Source organism: Athalia rosae, chromosome 7 (assembly GCF_917208135.1).
Source record: "Athalia rosae chromosome 7, iyAthRosa1.1, whole genome shotgun sequence".
Classification (NCBI taxonomy): Eukaryota; Metazoa; Arthropoda; class Insecta; order Hymenoptera; family Athaliidae; genus Athalia; species Athalia rosae.
Window position 1 is genome coordinate 15832395 of NC_064032.1, and position 21141 is coordinate 15853535.

The window sequence follows — 21141 nt, forward strand, 5'->3', positions numbered from 1 at the left end:
GTTGGGTTACCCGCCTGAACGAAGCGATTTAACTCTAGATAGCTGCTGCTGCTGGCTCCCAAGCTCTCTACGCGCCTGACTCTACTTGCGTTTATTGTGCGCGTGAGCCATGAGAAATCCAAACCTTCGAAATTCCCTACAAGGGTGGCGAATACGACGTCGAGGAAACGGGGATCCGCGAGAAAAAGAGGAGAGGGAAGAGGACTCGAGGAGATGAAACCATCATTGAATCTAGGGTGAGAAAGAAAATCCTAAAATATCGATGCAAGGACATCTTTGGTACTGCGATAATTCTTGAATTCAAGAATAGAGTTTTCACTCTGTCGGTGGAGAGGTGAAAATTAGGAGAGCGAGGTAACGCCCGCAGCGAGCTTTTACTTAAATTTAGTACGTAGTCGGGGAAACTGGGAAACCTGTATGGACTTTGGAGAGTCAGAGTGGAAACTGCTGCCGCAAGCTCAAATTATATCGACTGATTGTAACTCCGAACAACGCACCGTTCTCCAGTCTCCATTTTCATACACATTTTCACATTTCAAACAACGATTGTACATACATATATCTTTTATTGGTGCATGTACGTACCCGAGGTACGTTTGTTCAAAAACGCGCATTTCGTAGAAACTAATTACAGAGCAATCCAGTCGATCATTGATATGCTTCGTTCGATATTCCAATGGGTAGTGTAGGAAGATAATTCCGAGAGGCTGCCTGCGTGCAAATTATTTTTTTCCCCCATTTCCTCGTTCTCGCCATGCTCCCTTCTACGCGCTTTATTTTTATACTTCATCTCATCGTGCGAATTTATCTCCCAACGCGTATTCCCCAAGATAATATACTTCGGTGTATAACATAAGGTTTAGGTCGGGTTTGCTTGCGGGTGAGATAAGCGACGAATGGTGGGATAATTGATGGCCCTCCCACATGTAGCCATAGGTATATAGGACGTAAACTTACGATCGGACTTGTAGCAAACCGCCACCACAAGTATCTGGTTGCAGAATGATATTTCCGGTAAATGAAATTTCAAATTCAGAAAGAATTTTCAGTAATGCGCGGTGAAGGAGTGACCGACAAAAAATGCGATGATGGAAAATTGATTTCTGGACCTGATTGTAAATCCTATTCGTACACGTATAAGTTTAGTCGAGGCGCGAGATTAGATATTGATGACTTGCCGCGCTGAATATAACATTACCGTGCGGCGCAACGGTGGTGGCTACGGTATAGCAAATTTTGCCAAAGAACTGGGCAACTAATAGGCAGACAATGAGGTCCTGGAGCCAACAATGTGCCAGAACGAGGTAGAATGATGTACAATAGGTACAATGGTTCACAATAGAGAATACATCGCGGGTGCCTCGCGACGTTGGAACTGCATGTATTGCATCTTCTTCGTGACGAGAATCATATAACTAAGTACATACGTACGTGTGTATAAAGCCTCTGCGTACTCGCTCTGATATATACGTAGCCATAACTTTTATACGACCACATCTACAACCCCCACCAGGTTCGTAACCGCCACGTAAATGCATATCATTTATTCATACCTGTAACTAATGTAGGAACTTTTACAGGCTAACAACCAAATCGGCGAAATTCAGGTGTTCCGAAAATCTGACTCACTGACAATGAGAGAGAAATCGAGAATAGAATATTTCACGCCCATTGAAAAATCCAGGGAAAACTAAATTCGACGCAGTATTCGAAGCTCGGTATTCGGAATCCAAGTCTCAACGCGGAAATCAATTTCTCCTTTGCCAATGTCACCTATAGAGGAGTGACACAATCCACCTCCACGGATTGATTCCTTCGCAACGATGAAATTTTACGGGTAAAGTTAACGCACCGAACAAGCTGGACGTTGCAGACATAGACACGCCTGTAACTCGTTCAAGAAAAAGTCTGGCCGACAATGATCAAGGGGTTTTTTCTAATTCGATTGCCCCCAGCTCGTACGAACCGAAAAGGACAAACGAATGCCGGCCTGTACTATGCCATATGACGTATAACGTTTCTTCGGTTATCCGGCTCCTCTTCGCGCGTGAATTGAACAAATTACAGAAGAATGCTCGTTGACACGTGAGTGCGTGGGTGGAGTACATCGCATACTACTACAGGACGAGGGATGTTGTGAAAAGGGGCCTTATACTTGCGGACTCCCCACATCTACTAGGTATAAATAAACGCCACTTGAATGTCTTTATTTAATACGCGTGTAGATATTAATACGTACACATACGGTTACATATTGTACGTACATACGTATATCTGCGGAGTAACAGGATGACTCCAAAGCCTCTTTTATAATAGCCTCGGTGTGCATCTGCAGAGTTTCTCATTGCTCGAAGAAATGCGACAGTTGAATTATTTTTCTCCAGTCACCAAAACCTCGATCCACACGAGTCAGGCGTACGACATCATCTTTCAATTAGTGAAAATTCGATTGAAGTCAATTAAAATTATGTTAATTGGTCACGTAAAATTTCGTGGAATCATTTCACGTCAATCAAAGTAAATCTACCGAATCTCAAGCGAACAATTTCAACCGGCTTCGAGTGACTATTATTGAAACTTCTGGTAATGAAATTTGCTTCATAAATCTAGGATAGTCAAGGAATCCGAACGAATTTCATATGCCGGGAGTCCAAAGCGTTAACCATGTTTTCTTTTTTTTTGTTTATTTTGTTTTCGGCAGATAGCCACTGCTGTGGGACACACAAAGTAAACTGATGATAATTGCATTGCACTTTGAAGTTGTAAGAATGGAGAGGGAATGAATGACATAGGGGAGAAGAACTGACCGTGATGATCGGAGAGCATCCCAGTGCGTCCCGAGTCGTCGTTGTTGTGAGTGTAAGGGAAGATCGTTGCCCGAAGAGTTCCTTTTCGTAATTCTAAGGAAGAGTTCGTTCGAGTCGACTCAGAGTCGAGTCGAGTCGAGTCGAGTCAAGCTCCCCAGGGATCAGATCCGGATAAGAGTACGCACCCATTCATGATCCGCGTCTCAGTTTCTCACGACCGTTTGAACGCGCTGTAATAGTTCTTCAAGAGTTCGAGCCCCGTAATTTGGGGGGTTTGGAAGATTGAAAATAATTGAAATCACCTTCAAAATGACCATTACTTGGATAATATTCAGCCTGGTCGCTGCGGGTAAGCTAAAAATCACTATTTTCTTTTTTTCCTTCAATTTCTCGTTTCGTTTTTTTTTCATGGATTCAAAAAAAAAAAAAAATGAACACAAAATATCACTGCGACAGAAAAAATTCGCAGTAATTATTCAGTCGCGCTACGAGTACTGTTGCAGTTATCAAGGGTGTTCCGAAGCATCGACTTTGTCTATGCCACGAAATGTAATTTTTCTTCTTTCTCAACTTATCTTAGCTTTCTTAATTTTAAATCTTTCACTTCAGACTGAATGAATAAGTGTGCAAAAGATGAAGATGGCCATTCCGTGTACAACTTGAACTATGTATAAAATAAGTATGTACTATGTATATGAGTATACATATATATTCGTATGTACCTGCAGTGCACACCCTCCTGAAAAACGACGCGCGGTGTCCCGTTCCCGAATAGGGCGATGTCCGCAGACTTCCGTCCCTTATTGTTAGCGAGTAAACCGGAAGAATTAGCAAAGGAAACAAGTTTTCACCGTGTTCAGTTTCGAAGGTATATACATACCGCACTTATAGGTGTACATAACCCGAACATGATTATGCGAATTACGAAAATTAAAAATTCGGCGCTCCGAAAAATCGGGTTATTCGAACTGCGAAACTGCGAAATAAATGGTCACTTTTCATATTGGGAATCGGAAGAAAAAATTCAGCTAATATAAGAAGTATGGTGAACTGAATTTTTGGGTTTACCTAATTCAGAAGTTTGTCAATGTTTTTTTTCTCCATCACCGCTTCAGCGGAATGTCGAATTCAACTCTGATATATCTGTAATGTATACAATATTCATAGAATCTCCGAAATTATCACCAAATCAAATCTCGTGTCCATTATGTTATTTTATTTAGTTTTTATTCATTTTTTTTTTACAGTTATCCAAGCTACAGCCCACAAAGGTTTCAAAAGCGTTCCGACAACGGTGAAAACCTTCGAAAATGACACCGTCCTTTTGCCCTGCTATGTTGATAACACAGGTGAGTAAACGATGATACTTTGCAATTCATCCGCAGTAGTCGGCAGCTATTATTTATTCATTCATCTGTGTATTTCCATTCCTTTCTCTCCATCAATCAGATCATCGGACTCGAAAAATAATCACCCACGTAGAATGCGAGTCCGATAATAGTTTCTTGGTGTAAAAAAAATCGCCTGTAAATTTTTGTTCGTCAACCAATTTTCTCTTTATCCATTTCTTTCATTCGCTGACCGTCACTTCGCTGCATAAAATTTATGCAGACGGTTGAGTCGCGAGAGAACGGAAAATAAATCGGGTTGTATCTACGGCAGTTCGAGTCCCTGTCTATAAAAGTTTTATAAAGGTCAACGGGAACGGAGGTAGAATCCTGTGAACGACTGAGAGAATTTGGGGCGTAGAGGGGAGCTATGAAGAAAAAATCACAATACAGGCTTTTCAACTTTTCCTTTCTCGTTTTTCAAAAATACAAGTATGATAAAATAGAAAAAACTATCAATTGACCATTTTACTCCCAAATTGTCTTTTGTGTTTTTGAATTTTTTTTTTTTAAGTGTATATTTATTTAGTTTTAAAAACCGAGAAAAAAAAATAGTAGAGGGGAAAAATAAACATGTGCCAAAAACTGGGTAGTTTTTATAATATAGAGCGACGAAGGTTATATTGGTATAATATTCTTCCCTGCAGACAAAAGGTCTCGAAGCTTTTGAGAGTATGAAGGAAGGAAAGCTTTCGTAAGTTTCTAGGTCATTTAAAGCGCCCAATTTGCTCGCCTCTCCGACTTCATCCTCGTGAAATTGAGCGCTGAATAGTAAAGCGGGGAATTTATTTGCCGATTTGTTACATTAAAGAGAAAAAGGGTCCTTATACTCGCACCGCATACGCACCTCTCTTTCCTTGGCAAGGAAAAAAATATATTTTTTGGAACTAGAAGCGAAAGATTGAGGAAGAAACATTGTATCGTTGTGTGACATACATATATGTATATTGATTATATTATAATGAGATCGCGAAGCGATGATTCTTCTCAATTGTAATTCAATCAGGTACGCCAGCTCGAGTTCGTTGGTGGCGGGAAGGCGTCTTGTTGGCGGATAGTGGCGAAGCGACTCTTTTACTGCCGGCTAGAATAAAGATGTGCGAAAATAATAGCCTGGAAGTTTCTTCCGTAAAACCCGAGGACACGGGGGAGTACGTTTGTCAAGCATCAAGGCCAGCACCTTGGGGTCACGTAACGCAAGTTCACGCCATTGAAGTCATGTGTAAGTGTTTCAATTAATGTCGAATTATCAATTATTTACACATACGTAGAAAAGATAGCTCCGGTGTCGATAGAAAATTTTATACGAAATTGCCGCTAATTGACGACAAATTGAACACCCTCGTATCGTACGACGAAACATTTCTCACTCGGCGTTATCGATCATCGCCAACGCACGAACTGTGGCGAGAAAAATATAAAAAAAATAAATCATCGTCAGGAAGTCGGAGCCGGAAGATATTCGTAGAGCATATTCTCTTACAGATCCACCGAGCGTTCATCCTGTTCCGGAATCTGGAGAGTTGGAAGTCGCAATGGGAGACGAAGTGGACATGGCTTGCGTCGCCAAGGGCGTCCCGACTCCGATAATATCATGGAGATCAAAGGTATAAGCTTGCTTATCGGAGTTTCTAGAAAAAAACGTTTTTCGTGCTGATTTCCCGCTGTTCTCATTTAATGCACAAGACGTCACGATGATAATGAGACAAATTGTGTTCGGAATAACAGTTCTTCTTTTCTTTGCATTTCAATTTATGTACATATTCCGATCTACCCGTCATATGATGTCATTTTATTTATACATATGCGTGATGTAGGTATACCATATCGCAGGGACTGGAAAAGTGACGTTCGGAATTCACCCTTCGCGTATATGTATACCTAGATCGTATCTCGAACTGTATAAGAAATAAAATAATGAACCCTTTTATCTGATCGAGATAATATAATTGAAGGTTCGCCGCAGGCAGCTGTTCGAGGCTTTCATACTAACAGAGTGGCGAACCAATAATTTATATAACGAAATCCCCGAGATATATTAATATATTGGTAATTGTACCGGTAACAGAGCAGCGCGTTAAATTTTTCCAAAGAATAAACCAAAGAATAACTGGAACTCATGCGACGAGCATGGCACAAGTTTGAGTTGGACGACGTCTAGGTGATTTCAAAGTTTCCTTTCAATCGAATTCTTGATTTTCCCCTCATTATCGCAGGGTGAGGACCTTCTTCTGATAGACGACAGACCGAGACTTCGTTTTCACGCGGATAATCGTGATCTTTCTGGTCGATATACTTGCGTAGCAACCAATGGAGTTGGTCAACCAGCCAGTGCGACGATCGACCTTCGCGTGAAACGTGAGTATTTCTATTATATGAAATATCGTACACATATTTGACATGAATTAATCAGACTATTTGAGTGTGTAACTAGATTATTAATTCTTTATTTTTCCTTATTTGCAAGTTTTTTTTATGGATCTGCAATGATTTCAAAGAAATTGTTACAGAGACTGTAGAAAAAGAAAAAGAAAAGAAAAGAAACACGAAAGCCTTTTCGGATTCCGAAAATTCACTTTTTAGATTCATTTTTCACAAAGTATTGCGCAACGCGATTTCCAAGACCCTATGTAGAATCTAATTTGCGATCGTACGTCACGAAGCTTCTATAATTCCGCAGCATGTGTAAGTATAAGTAGTACGGAATAGTCGAGTGGTATAATAACTACAGCACCTCAATTTACATGAAAGCATCGAATATAAACAAACGACCTATCGGCAAACGCGAATGGGTTTCAGAGAAAAAAGTCTCAACTGGAAAAAGTCGAGCGATGTAAATCTCTCCGTAGAAAAGAAAAAGTTAAATTAATTTGGCGCAAAAAGTAGTCGCAGAAAGAAAATAAGAATGATCGATGCGACTGCGCCCCATACGTTTACCCATTCGCGAGCCGCATGAAAATTGCATGATTTCAAATGGTTTCTTTGCGCTTCTTCGCTTCCAATTACGGACACTATTTTCTGTTCCTCTTCAACGCTCGAATGATGGGGAAGAAATTGTTGAATAAATAAAAAAAATTTCTACCACTATACTAAATAAACGCGTTTTATCGAACGTAGTTTAGGGTTCGACGTATGTGCATATTTCTTATGTAAACATGAACTATACACATGTTGTACATGAAAGAAGACTATTACCAATTTTATTAACCGTGTACGATAAAAAGGGTCTATTGAGCATGCACAAAAGATGATAATTTGGCGAGTTAATGTATTAACATGAAGAGAAGGAGAGTAGCGGGGAGTAAACAGAGAGGATAATAAAGAGGCGAATATACATATGTATATACTGTACATATGTATAAGTTTACCAAGTACATAGAAGAGTGAAACGAGTAAGCGGAACCTATATATATTGCATGATTGCTTGTATTTGCACGAGATATATGAGTAGTAAAACGAAACTTGATTGGATTAAATCTTCCACAAATGAATTATCTCTCATTTTAACACCCCACGCCACATGGGCTCACTCATCGTCGGCGCATACCTACAGATCTGCGCTGACATAATCGGTAATAAAAGAGAAAAAAAATTATTTGATCAATACGTGAATTCTCATCGCAAGTTTAAACTACGTAGAACTTCCAGCTATTTTGTAACTGTGTTCGGATTGTTATAAATGTAATAAATAATAATCGTAGCGTTGACGTGCGAGGAAAAATGTATGGACTGTGAGTTCGATTCTCAAAACCAGATAGCGGCAAAAAAATCAATTTTTACTACTTAGTGTGGCAAAACGCGAACTAGAACTTGAATTAATTATTTAAGAATTATGTCACGAATCGTACGAATGTAGTTGTATGCTCATGTGTGTTGAATTACGTACTACAGAACGCAGCTCCAATACCTAAACTTCCACTGCTAGAATTGTGACGTCTTATAGTATGGTCGTTACATCAATCGTTGAATTTTTTTCCATTTTTTTTCGTGTTTCTTTTTAGGAACCCCCTATGTGAAGGCGAAATTTCCAATTAACTTCCAGATTCTATCGATCATTTTTTTTCATAGACAAGCCGGAAATCGAAGTTAAAAAAACTTGGGTACACGCATCACCTGGAATACGGGCACAACTTGATTGCAAGGTCATCGCATGGCCAGATGCTAAGGTTACTCATTTTCTTTTTCTACATGGAGTTTAACATTGAGAAATAACTGGAATACTTTTCTAGAAATTCGCTTTGCCATGTTATTCGAAACAAGGAATGGAGAAGGTGGATATTTCAAATTAACACCTGAAATGGAATTATTTTCAGATCGAATGGTACTTCAACGACGAAAAAGTTCCATATTCTCCTCGGATCGTGAAACACACGGCTGGAAACGACCACAGTTTGATAATCAGAAATACGAGAACATCGGACTACGGTTATTACTTGTGTCGAGCATCGAATACTCTCGGAGTTAGCGACGCTGTCGTCGAATTATCCGGGGTTGCGAATCCGGCGATATTTAAAAAAGAATCTCACAGCGTTGGAAAAACCGTTTATAATTTTATATGGGAGGTCGACAGCTACAGTCCGATAATAGAATATCAATTCTGGTTTCGCGAGTTTGTGGTGAGTCTCCTCGTGAGAGAAATTCTTACATATGCGTATCAACTTTTGTCGTCTACACGTTTGAAAGATTAAAAAAACAGTCGTGTTTATAGACACCTTTTTTCATGATCTTCAGAGAGGCGGAGCACGCAGCGAATGGCACAAACTGTTAATTCCGAGTGGGAGTAACGCGATCGGTCCCGTACATGCCAGATCTTTCAACTTGACCGGCCTCGCTCTGGCAACGCACTACGAAGGTTTGATACTTTCGAGAAATCGTTATGGATGGAGCAGGCCTTCTCGGCTTTTGCGATTCTCCACCGAAGGGGCTCGTAAGTTGATGATCCGACACGTTGCCAATAGAAAAAAAAGATCCTCCTTTGAATAGGAGAAAGACAGAAGTAGCGTGAATATTCTAGTTCATCATTTTTTTGTTTCAGCCTCTGAAGATGACGACGAACTTATAAGGGTCGAAATATCACCTGAACAAAAAATTATGCCAGGTAAAACTCATTTTGGTCAATGGAACATATCAAACTCCTACTTTTCTCTAATCTCAATTGATTCACAAAATTTCGGAATTCACACTTCTTCGATTTCAGATTGCACGTTCATTTGAGGCCAGAAAAAATGTATCTTTATTTCTGCACTTGTTGTCGGGTGATCAACCCGTTTTTGATTTTTAACCGCCACTCGCAGTTTCTCTCGACATTTTTTGTCAGTTTTTTTTGTATCCCGAATACATAAAAAGGAGAAAGAGTAAAGTGAGAAACGGTATTCCGGGAATACCTCCTAAATTTGGCTTTTTTCTTTCTCTATTTGTTTTTTTTTTTTTTCCATCCGCGGTCCCGGGTATCCCATTGCCCGTAGAACGAAAGGTTTTCTCTCCGTGAAATTGAATTTCCGGCTCTCACAGCCGCAAGCTATCGAAAGGGCTTTTCTGTGGTAAAAAAAATAAAACTGAGAAACGAACGAGAGTCTTACCGTCCCAACATAACTTGTTGGTAGTGAAGAATTTCACTCGTCATTTATTAGTAATTTCTCTTCGTGAATTCATTCGTTGTAAGGGCATGAAAAAATTTAAACATTGGCCCGATGATACGAATGGTTCTTAATCGTACACTTATTATTTGATGAAACAATAAGGTAGAAAATAACTTGGATATTTTGTTTCGATTGAACCACAGCTTCATAAAATTCATCCAATTAATAAGGGGCTATTAAGAATTTTATGCTTTTATTGTCCAGAGGTCGAGATCGCTTCGATGTCTCAACATTCTCAACGCAACGGCGATGCCAGCGGGGGTTCATTATCCACCCCAAAAGTGTGGGGCTTTCTCTTCGTTCTGCCGATAACAGTGTCGATAATATGCACCCTGAATATCGGCCCCGCATGATATTGAAAAATGGCAAATCAACCACCGATTGGCAAAACTGAATAATCTGTGAAGACTGAAGGTGAACTATCGGCTGCCGGTAACTCAATAGAATTATCATTGTTATCGATGGAAGGGTTGCTCAGAAGGGTTGTTTTATTGTTAGTCGGACTGGTACATTCCACGTTTTTTTTTCATACCTCCGGCAGTTAGAACAACAGAGTCCAGTTTTACCGGACTCTTTTTTTTTTAATTATTCACAATGAGCTTACCAGAAAGGCATAAAAATAGTTACGATTGTTTGTGGTTCATGATTTTATCGAGCCGATATTTTTTCTGCTTTCGTTGTCCTAGTTGTTTTATTTCATTGAAAAATCCGTACGTCATCTTCAAGTACTTTGATGGATGAAGTTGCTTCTGTGAATTGCACAAATCACAAACTGCTCGTCGCGGGTAAAAGTTTAAAAAGTTTTATTCATTGAGTGTAAATAAAATATTGTCCGAGCTGGCTATCGATCTTTTGTAACTTGTACGCATTTCAAAAGTTCATAATCACACGATAATCGTAACGCCTGGTACAAGAATGTCAGAATTTCATTAGTATCATTTAGTATATAATAATTCTGTTGTAATTGTTTCCACCATTATGTCAATAATCGACACGATCCTTCGACCGATATATCCGCCAGCTCGAATTTATGTCGAGAAATTATCATAAATCACGATATGAGATTGATTCCTTCAGGTTACATGCAGATTACCAGATCGGTAATTCTGATACACAAATAGCGGCCACCATGGTGCGGAAACGCGAGTAAGAACCGTTGTTTTTACCACCACTAACGAATGTTTTCTGTTGTGGTATTTATAAATCTATAGGTATTTGCACTTCATCAATAAATCAAATTGGGTACCGTACGTGACTTCAACTGGAAGTTGCCGAAACGAAAAATTGAAAACACGGTGAAAGTAAGAGGACCAAACGGTGGAGCGTTTTATTATTCAAATGGTGTAAATAATTTCATAGGGGAGCAGACCGAGTGTGCGATTATTGGACGAACATATTTAGGTTTAATGTCGAAAATCACGCAGTTTGGAATGTGTGGGTATTACGTCGAAGTATGGGTATGCCGAGTTGAAGGATGACGTTAATATTTTCAGGGACAACTCCAACAAAGGTTGATATCACGATAAGATTATTATACCCTCGATGTGTGATTAGAATCATGAAAGCGTAGCTTTAGATAGTTGTGCATAAGTTCAATCCATAAACACTATGTTTTACTAAAGGTCAATATTATAAAGTGGGTAAAACGGTGTGTATGTCTCACAATCGTCTGTGAATTAAACTAGCGATGATTTTGGTACCCGCAATGCATTCAAAAACGCCGATTTGGTCCAGGGAATCCCTGACGCGGGCATCAAGAGATACCAAATATTTTTGTGACGCGCAAAATGAAATAGCTGAAATTGAAGTCGAAGGTTGAATATATATGTATATACATTCGATTTAATCATGCGACGTCGATTGACTAACGGTGTACAACAATTATCTCGATAATTATTTTGAAAGCAACTACATCGTTAGAATATAAATTTCATGAAACACGTAGGTACATACGTACAAGCCAATCTATAGCAGTGACGCGTGCGACGATCGTACATTGTAGATTCGTAATTAATTCAAAGTTATTATAACCTTTTAATGTTACGATTGTATACTAAAGAAGTTGATAAAAGTATATCTAGTTGAGAAAATAAAAGCGTCAAAACTGTATCAAAATATCGATTGACCACCTACGCAGAGAGACATGCGTTCTGAAATTGTTGAACAGCAAGCTCATAACGCTGGTTGCGCTCTTCGGGTAAGGTTTACCTACCTTGAACCCAACTCGTCTCTCTGTCCAGATGTTTGTTAAAAATCTTACGATTATCGATAACAAATTAACTAATTTTTACAATTACATCGAAGACTTCTCCAGCGGCAATAACCGCGAATTACGTTCACTGCCGTATTAAAATTAGGATGAAAAATACATTTGGAGATCATAAAAATTTTAAATGAAATACAATATACGTAATAATTGTTGCGGTGCACTGAAATAGAAACGTGCCTTTTATAGGTAAGTAGTAGGTATTTTCTTCGGATTTATCTTCTCTTCTCACCTGATCTCAGTGTGGAAAAACAAAGCAGGAAAAAAGGCAATTTTCTAAAATGTTTTTCTGCCCTGGGAATTATTCGAAACCAAAAAATTATTGCACTTCGATTTGAATATTTCTCATACATTTTACAATAATTCTCTTTCCGAATGTGCGGTCATACGTGATCAATAGTTCGCTACACGTCATCTCTCAATTTTTTTTTATTTTCTTTCATCGCTATAACCATATAAATACCGCACACATTCACGCACTCCTACATTCAGTCAATGTGTGTGAGAAAGCTTTGAATAAATTATCATCAGGCCTATAGGTATAAGCCCGCTGAGGCCTATAACACAAAAGTTTGAAGACTTTATCAACGACTTTTTCAACGTAGTACAATCCATTTTTTTATTTATCCGTTTCTTTATCTCTTTATTTATGTAATTGTTCGTTTGTATTCAGTCTCGTCGGAGGAGATAATTATTTTTACCCGATCGTACTTATGCCGCTTGCCCGTTTGTGGTAACAATTCGATATTTCGATCTGGTGGTTGGATCTTCGAAGAGGGCATGTTATACGCGATGATAAAAATCTGACAAAGGATAATAAATTGCTGTTTGTTATTACAGTGACTTTTTTTTTTCTTCATTTCTCTCTCTTTTCTTCACTTTTCTTCTTTCTTTCGTAACGCTTTCGAAATTAAAATAACGAACAAAGCATAAAACCGTATGAACTGACACGGCTTGACAAATGTGCAATACTTTTTTGTGTTAATTTAACTTTCTTCTTCTTTTTTCATTATTTCTGTTGAATGTATTTACCGCTGGAATATCTAGATTTTATTTCTAGCAAATTTTTCATCTCGCATACCGTTTCGCCGAAAATTGTAACTATGATATTGGTAATTGTTTATGTAATTTTCAAAGGTACAGGAAGGAAAATATGACAGCTATTGCGGCGGACGTTCAAGTTCTTCAGACTTTGAAAGTTCATACCAGTGACGTTAACAGCGTAGACTTTGCTGGGGACTGCATATTGGTGACCGCTTCGGGGTAAATTTTTTCAAACCATAATTTTCGTTCAATTATATCGAATTGCTTTTGAAATTACTGTTTTTTTTTCACATAACATTTGACAGGGACAAACGTGTCAGAGTATGGGAGTGGCAAAAAGGTTTGGGTTACGTAGAGGCGGAATATTCTCCTTTGTCAGCTCACAAATACGGAGTTACCTCCGTAAAAGTAAGCCCGCAATGCACGATGTTGGCTTCCGCAAGCATAGACGGTACCACACATCTATGGAACTTGAGGGTACGTTCATTATTCCGATATTTCTCTAAAGTTAAAGTTAAAATCGATGTTCGACAATCCTGGAGTTGGAGAAAGAAATTTCGAATTTTCTGTGCGTTTTTCCTCGCATGCAATCGTCTGTCAAATTTTGGAAAATTTCTCTCAAACTTCATCGCAAGTTTATTTGTTGGTATAATCATACAATTGTTTTATTTTCTCGTTTTCCATTTTTCTCTTTATTTCTCTTCACTTTTGACAACAGTCGGGAGCGAGGATACACACGATGGTTCAAGCCGGGGGCGAAGCTGTTAGAGCTTGCAAATTTTCACCCGATTCTACCCTGTTGGTAACCGCAGGTGACAGCGGTCAAGTTTGCGTCTGGGATTTGGTGCACCGAAATTTGATACGGTAAATCGATCGAATTTAAAATTATCAGACGAGTTCGATTGAGCAAAAGATCGTGGAGAAAGGGTAAGAATAGCTGTAAGAGAAAATAGCCCATCTATTTGTTTATTTACAATCGATTGATCATCGTTTGTCGTTGGTTTCGTTCTCATTGGCGTTCGGTGCGACAGATCGGTAGTGATATTTGGTTTTTTATTGCTTTTTTTTCCTTCTTCGATTATTGCAAAGTGGGGTACCGTTCTAGAATCAACACCTTGTTGCGGGCGGAACAGTGATTAAAAATTGAATCGCACAGGTAGTGTAATTAGAGTCAGGCGAGCGCGAAAAAAATAGCAGGTACACGGTTTACCCATATTACTTGAGTCTAATAATTGAATTATTGATCGTAATTTCGAGAGAAAACAACATCGACGCGAACCGGTCTGTGTGCGCTTTTTTCTCTTCGCGGCGATCGTAGAGATTAATAAAATCCATCGTATCGTGGGCCTAATTTTTTTAGATTCGCACTCGCTTTCAACAATTTTGTAAACTCTTTTCAATTTCGACAGAACATTTCAGCAGCACGAAGGGGCCGTACAGAGCGTCTGTTTTTCACCCGACTCGTGCTGGCTATTGACATCGTGCACATTCGGTGTGTTAAAATTGTTTTCTTCAGCTGAACTGAGCGACGCTTGTACTTCGGACGGTCAAATTATATCGCCGTTGACTTCCGTCGACGATGCACACGACTTGGGGGTCGTCTCCTGCGATTTCTCCGTCCATCAGGAAGTCACGGGTAAGTGAATTTCAGCGTCGACATTTATCGTTCAACTGAGCCGAAGGTCAGAAATTTTGGGTGAAATTTTTACGCGTTGCCATCGATCAAAAATGTCATCGGATACAAGTCACCCGATCCCTGGACTTATCGGTGGCCATTTTTTTGGATCGTTTACCGTATACCCTGCATGAAAATACATTCCACGTACATAACGCGTGGTTATTATTTCTCTCAATATCGATCTTCCGGCATCACGAACATAGATATACCTATCAATATATCTGTGATAGGAACAACAACAACAATGATAATAAAACTTAGAGTCCCGATGCGTATACCGATCGTTTGAAATCTGCAATTTTGGTCTGTGTAAAAATTATTGAATAGTTATAACTGATATTCGTGACTCTCTGGCATGGAAATTGATTTTTTTCAAACAGTCATTTATTGTGCTACACCGTAGATAACGAAGCATTTACAAAGCTCTACAATTTGGTGACATGCGGTAACGACCATACGGTAAAATTATGGGAAGTTAGCGTGACGCAAAATAAATGCGAAACGCATCCTTCGTTTGCATCGATAAGCTTGTCTAGAATAATGGAAAAGCACAGTAGCACGTTGACTTGCGTTCGTTTTAATTCTATCGGGTCCTACATCGTTAGCAGCGGTTTGGACAAAGCCACGGTTATTTGGGAAACAGTGAGTTGTTGAATTACTGGCCGGTTACTCCGTTCGAACAAATTCGTAGACTAATAATACTTTCGCCCTATTTCAGAGCACTGGGAAAATAATGGCGGTGTTGGGAGGTCACAAGAGGTACGTGGCGTGTTGCGCCTTCTCCAGGGACGGAAATTTGGTAGCCACCGGTGAGATAGATAATTAATTGCCCCTTTTCGCTAGCGCGAGTCGGACGAAATTACATCGATTAAAATTTATCCCGCTCAGGATCCAACGACAAGTCCGTCATCGTATGGGACTTGACCGGGAACTTGAGCTTAGATTCCGAACTCGTGAAGCCTTGCAGTCCGAAACAACATTACACCAGCGGTGCCGAGGTAATTCGACGGGGGCGTTTCGTTCATTCATTGATTTTCCTCTGTCGATTATTCACGCGACGATTGCAGACGTTCGTGGGCGAACAAGAAGTGGTGAAACAGGCGGAATGTTCGGACAACAAAGTCAGATTGATACAAAAGATCGACGATCATGGCGGGGCCGTGAACACGGTCGCTTTTCACGCGAATAATCTCGTGGCGTCGGGTTCGGGGTAAGCTGGGACACTTTTACATATCTCCGACAATTTGAAAGCCCACAATTCGGGGATGGAACGTTCATCCGAGGTGATGTCATTGCTCGCAGGGACAAGCTCGTCCGCATATGGGAAGCCACGGAATTCGACGAGGAGTTGAAATTTGAGGAGAAAAGTTTCAGCCCCTTGGAAGGGCACAAGTACAGCGTGAATCACGTGGAATTCAGTCCGTGCGGTACGATGTTGGCCTCTTGTTCTCTGGACGGTACAACGATAGTCTGGGATACGGAGGTAGATCGATCGATCGATCGGTGTTGATTGAGTTTTATATAGAACTGGGTTAATGTCGCGCAGATGGGCGGCAGAGCGAAATCGAGCTTCGTCAATTCCGGATCGGGGATACGCGTTTGCCGATGGTCCCCGAACGGGAGAATGATCGCCACAGCCGGGGATGACGAAAAAACTACTCTGTGGAGCGTCGACACCATGGAACAGATGCGGTAAACGTCGCAACGATCGATTGCCCAGTTTGTCGAGTGGGGAAATTTTCGTTCACGATTTTTCTGCACACCTAGAATTTTCGGGGGTCATTCCGACGCCGTGACCGCCGTGGCCTTCACGCCGGACTCGGACTATCTGGTGACCGCGTGCAGCGAAGGAACCTGGCGGCTCTTCGACGACGGAGATACCGCCAATGAACTCCCTTTGATCTGTTGCGAGGAAGGACACGATTTGGGGGTACAGGATGCCGACTTTAGCCCCGTCCTCGAACCTCTCGCGCCTACAGGTGATACGATTCACCTTCGTCTTTCCCCCCCCCCCCCCCCCCCCCCCCCCCCCCGCCCGAAAGTTAATCCTCCGGATCGACTGACCGGGATACGGTTTTCGCCCCAAGGGCCCGTTGCAGATCCGAGCTTTGGGGCGACCAGGCACTCCAGCTACTTGTTGGCGACTTGTGGCAACGATTCGTTGGTCAAATTATGGAACATCACGATCCACGGGACCGTCGACGACGAAGAAGTGGGGTACAACTCGATCGGGACCGGCAATCCCGGGGTCAACTACAAATTGTGGAAGTTGATGGCCGGGCACGGAGGTAACGTAATGTGCGTTCGGTTCTCGCCGATCAATGGGGAAATATTGGGAAGTGTCGCGACGGACAGAACCGCGCGGTTGTGGAGCGTGGTGAGTAGATAATCGTGCGATGAATTTTCACCATTTTTCACCATCTTTCACCATTTCTCTCCGTTTGTCTCCAGCATTCCGGAATTTGTCTCCACGTGTTGGAGAACCACGACAGCCTCGTCACCGCGTGTGCCTTCGCCGAAGATTTATCGCTGTTCGTCACCGGTGCGTGGTTTTGTTGTTCCGGAGAAAATAACGGGTTCCTTTCATTCCTTCGTTCTCGTTTTCAGGAGCGTTGGACAAAACGGTGCTCGTATGGAAGTTGCCGCAGTTATTGATATCCCAAAGTATTCTCGCCGACCGGCTGCGGCAGGCGAAGAAAAGAGTGAGTAACGTCCGTCCGCGCAACGAGTTTATAAACCTCGATATTTTTCAACGAATAATTTGTCCAGGTAGCGGATTGGAAGTACGATGAAGTTATGCGATGGTTCAAAGAAATCGAGCTGCCCCATTTGGCGGAAAAAATTCAGGGGACCTCTCTGAACGGGCGTCATTTGTTGACCATGCCCGAAGAGAGCTTGATAGACGGTTTGGAAATTCGGGACGACGAAGAGGTAAATAATTCCACGTTCGATATCCACGTTTCGAATCTTCGGAATAATGTGGAAAAATTGTCGCGTGTTGCGGACATTGCGCGACTTTTTCCCCATTGTGTTTACCCGATTGGAAACGTGATAAGAATATGAGCCACTTGTGTGTTTACGCCTCCACCGACCATGGGCGATCGTCGATTCAACATTTGTCTCCTTTTCTCTTGTTCGCTCGTCGTTGACAGACCGTCGAAACTTTTTCCAAACAACTGCATTGGCTGAGGCGAGAAGACAACTACACCTGGGATATTAACGATGATACCGAAATACCTCACGAATTTCTGTGCCCGATAACTCACGAAATCATGCGCGAACCCGTGCAGTGTTCAGGTACGTTTCTCAAATTTCACCTGCTTTGAACGAGGGAGAAAAAAGATAGGGGAACCTTTCGTTTCGAATGCTTATTTTCAGACGGCTTCACCTACGAACGTGCGGCGATAAACGAATGGTTTCTGAGCGGGAAATATTCAAGCCCGATGACAAACGCACCGTTACACGACACGACTTTCAACGCGAACGTCGCATTGAGAAATGCGATATGCACGCTTCTTTTCGGGGATGGAGGCAAAAGAGTGTAAACCAAACGGATGTCGCGGTTCGATCCCCGGACTCGTCGATGATAAAATACCACGGCGATTCTTCACGTTGCAACGATAGAAAAAAAAATCCTGAAAGCACTGCACCAGAGGTATATTATTAAAAATTCTGTGCTGAGATCCGAATTTGAAAAATTATGCCGAGAGCGGACCAATTAGATTAAGTGCCGCAGTGCAGAGTCGTCGTAAGGTGTATGACTTGGTTAGCCTTAGTTTAACAATAAGTATACGTATGGTCTAAGAATTTAAATATCTATAACTCCATGGAAATTAAATTATTCGTTTCAGACTTATTTGAATAGGTATACGCGAATCATAGTTCAGAAATCTCTTGAAACGGTCCAGGTTTTAGTTTCTGCGTATTGAAATCTCCACGTTCCAAATTAGATTCCGCATGTATCGTAGTTTGTACACTATTCTACGAGGTCGGATACTTTTCCGAATCTACGAAACTGATTCTGGAAAACGAATTGATGATATTTTTTCGGCCTCATTGTTATTACCGAGGGAACGATTTTTCTTAATTCGTTATAACTATGTGTCTAACAAAAGATAAAATTATATTATCTGTACTGGAACCTTAATCAAATCATAATTAGGTAAACGGCCTTTGGATTACACATACATATAAATGACTGTGCATAGTATAACATAGAAGATCTTTATACAGGTTTTTAGCAAATTTTTGCACGATTTCAACGCACTGAGTGATACTTTGTTTCATGTGTCTTTTCAAACCACGATTAGGAAAAACAAGGGGAAAAATGGAAGTCTGTATTTCTGTGATAAATCGATCGAATCGATACTCTTTATGTATAATCGGATGGTTTAATGCAATGTTAACTTTCGATAAAGTTACTAACAGTATTTATACAGTGACCCAATAAAAATTTTGAATAATGCTGAACAACGGCACGACAGAGAGGGAAATGGTGAATAATAGCAAGTAAGGTGGTACATTCTCTCTCTCTGTATCGGGGACGCAGCAGCGTATTCCCGGATTCCATGTTAAAATTATGAATAGAAATAGTTTAGCTTCATGAATGTTTTCCTTGGGTATTGCAAAAATTATATTTCAGTCTCTGGTGTTCAGGATGGAATTATTATTCAAATCATTTCCGAATGATTCAGGAATAGATCCATCTCGAGCCAATGCTGAATTCTGATTCCTTAGTTTTCAGCTCTTCTACGTATTTTAAACTCAAAACTAATGAAAATACCGATCTTTTATTTCAATTAATTGACGTATCGAATTATTGGAGTTAACGCTGTACTTGACCGCTTAAAAAAGCAGACAAATTGTAATATCTTTGTATTTTGTAATCAGATTTTCTTCACCAGAATCAAAATACATACATATAATTACTACTCCGTCATCATTATTTATTTTTTCCCCCTCTTCTCGTGAATCTTTTTCAATTTTTATTTATTCCTTATTCCTTAATCAATTACCAAACCTCCTCTATGCCCTGCAAGCTTCTCATGATATGCAGGTAAAGCAACACGACCTTAGACTTGTTTTCAGATTTTTCCCCAATTATTTGCAATTTTTTCCGATTTTTTTTCGATTTTTTAATTGATTTTTCAATTACCACATCTTTCCCACCTCCTGGAGGCACCTCATCATCTGGAATTGAAGGTACGTCATCCCAGATTTATTCCCGATTTTTCCCTGATTTTTTGCATTTTTTTCCGATTTTCTCCGATTTTTTCCCAATTTTTGAAAATATTTTTGACTTGTGCCGCCCCTGGATGGGTGCGGGCCCCGGAAATTAATTGTCCGCCCCTGTTTCGTCACGTGATGACGTCACGCGGTATGTCACGTGGTCAGGTCACGTGACCGCACTCGCCGATACAGCTAGCGCCATGTGGCGGAATTTTCGTGAACTAAAATCCCAAGTTTCTTGCCCCTTGACGTCAGGCAATGTGATGCGTGAAAGAGAGGTAAAAGGGTCAATACTTTTGCGGTTTTCCCCGGGCGAGAGAACCCGCAAAAGTATTGACCGCGTCCGAGGAAAACCGCCGAAGAACGACGACCGCCTCCGAGCGTCCGGGGAAAACCGCCGGAAGACGACCGCCTCCGAGCGTCCGAGGAAAACCGCCGAAGAACGACGACCGCCTCCGAGCGTCCGGGGAAAACCGCCGAAAGACGACCGCCTCCGAGCGTCCGAGGAAAACCGCCGAAGAACGACGACCGCCTCCGAGCGTCCGAGGAAAACCGCCGAAGAACGACGACCGCCTCCGAGCGTCCGAGGAAAACCGAAAAAGTATTGACCCCTTCGGCTCCGAGCGCTCGGGGAAAACCGTAAAAGTATTGACCCTTTTACCTCTCTTTCACGCATCACATTGCCTGACGTCAAGGGGCAAGAAACTTGGGATTTTAGTTCACGAAAATTCCGCCACATGGCGCTAGCTGTATCGGCGAGTGCGGTCACGTGACCTGACCACGTGACATACCGCGTGACGTCATCACGTGATGAAACAGGGGCGGACAATTAATTTTCGGGGCCCGCACCCATCCAGGGGCGGCACAAGTCAAAAATATTTCCAAAAATTGGGAAAAAATCGGAGAAAATCGGAAAAAAATGCAAAAAATCAGGAAAAAATCGGGAATAAATCTGGGATGACGTACCTTCAATTCCAGATGATGAAGTGCCTCCAGGAGGTGGGAAAGATGCGGTAATTGAAAAATCAATTAAAAAATCAAAAAAAAAACCGGAAAAAATTGGGAAAAAAATCTAGAAACGTCAATTATG

General features: G+C 41.0%; 2 protein-coding genes across 7 annotated transcripts; both read left to right on the forward strand.

The window, feature by feature from the left end:
* The first annotated feature begins 93 nt into the window (after positions 1-93).
* On the forward strand, positions 94-11949 carry LOC105683246 (limbic system-associated membrane protein-like). 4 transcript variants are annotated; one of them, XM_048658193.1, is made up of 13 exons: positions 94-236; positions 1581-1837; positions 1956-2179; positions 2702-3156; positions 4055-4156; positions 5202-5417; positions 5681-5802; positions 6412-6553; positions 8264-8361; positions 8509-8811; positions 8927-9122; positions 9231-9293; positions 10039-11949. In XM_048658193.1, exons 4-13 carry the CDS (start codon positions 3117-3119, stop codon positions 10185-10187), a joined length of 1431 nt encoding a protein of 476 aa, XP_048514150.1. In that variant the 5' UTR covers positions 94-236; positions 1581-1837; positions 1956-2179; positions 2702-3116; the 3' UTR covers positions 10188-11949. The 4 variants fall into 4 exon arrangements, with proteins under 4 accessions (XP_048514150.1, XP_048514153.1, XP_048514154.1 ...); XM_048658195.1 differs by lacking the exon at positions 94-236 and adding an exon at positions 247-1513; XM_048658196.1 differs by lacking the exon at positions 2702-3156.
* Positions 11950-12018: 69 nt separating this feature from the next.
* On the forward strand, positions 12019-19753 carry LOC105683244 (WD repeat, SAM and U-box domain-containing protein 1-like). Of its 3 annotated transcripts, none has more exons than XM_048658178.1 (18): positions 12019-12289; positions 13238-13363; positions 13450-13621; positions 13863-14008; positions 14554-14780; positions 15226-15464; positions 15541-15631; positions 15711-15820; positions 15890-16032; positions 16125-16305; positions 16369-16514; positions 16590-16801; positions 16922-17199; positions 17274-17364; positions 17430-17524; positions 17592-17753; positions 17975-18119; positions 18201-19753. In XM_048658178.1, the coding sequence occupies exons 2-18, from the start codon at positions 13254-13256 to the stop codon at positions 18365-18367; spliced, it is 2715 nt and encodes a 904-aa protein (XP_048514135.1). In that variant the 5' UTR covers positions 12019-12289; positions 13238-13253; the 3' UTR covers positions 18368-19753. The 3 variants fall into 3 exon arrangements, with proteins under 3 accessions (XP_048514135.1, XP_012251126.2, XP_048514134.1); XM_012395703.3 differs by having other exon boundaries at positions 12022-12289; positions 16910-17199; XM_048658177.1 differs by lacking the exon at positions 12019-12289 and having other exon boundaries at positions 12317-13363; positions 16910-17199.
* The last annotated feature ends 1388 nt before the right edge of the window (positions 19754-21141 follow it).

Bases quoted from the DNA above. Each gene is read 5' to 3' on its own strand.
- LOC105683244 (XM_012395703.3), top strand. From the start codon at position 13,254: ATGACAGCTATTGCGGCGGACGTTCAAGTTCTTCAGACTTTGAAAGTT. The intron at 14,009-14,553 runs GTAAATCGATCG...CAATTTCGACAG, and splicing joins GTGCACCGAAATTTGATACG to AACATTTCAGCAGCACGAAG. The intron at 15,632-15,710 runs GTGAGATAGATA...TATCCCGCTCAG, and splicing joins CGGAAATTTGGTAGCCACCG to GATCCAACGACAAGTCCGTC.
- LOC105683246 (XM_048658193.1), top strand. From the start codon at position 3,117: ATGACCATTACTTGGATAATATTCAGCCTGGTCGCTGCGG. The intron at 4,157-5,201 runs GTGAGTAAACGA...TAATTCAATCAG, and splicing joins CTGCTATGTTGATAACACAG to GTACGCCAGCTCGAGTTCGT. The intron at 6,554-8,263 runs GTGAGTATTTCT...TTTTTTTCATAG, and splicing joins GATCGACCTTCGCGTGAAAC to ACAAGCCGGAAATCGAAGTT.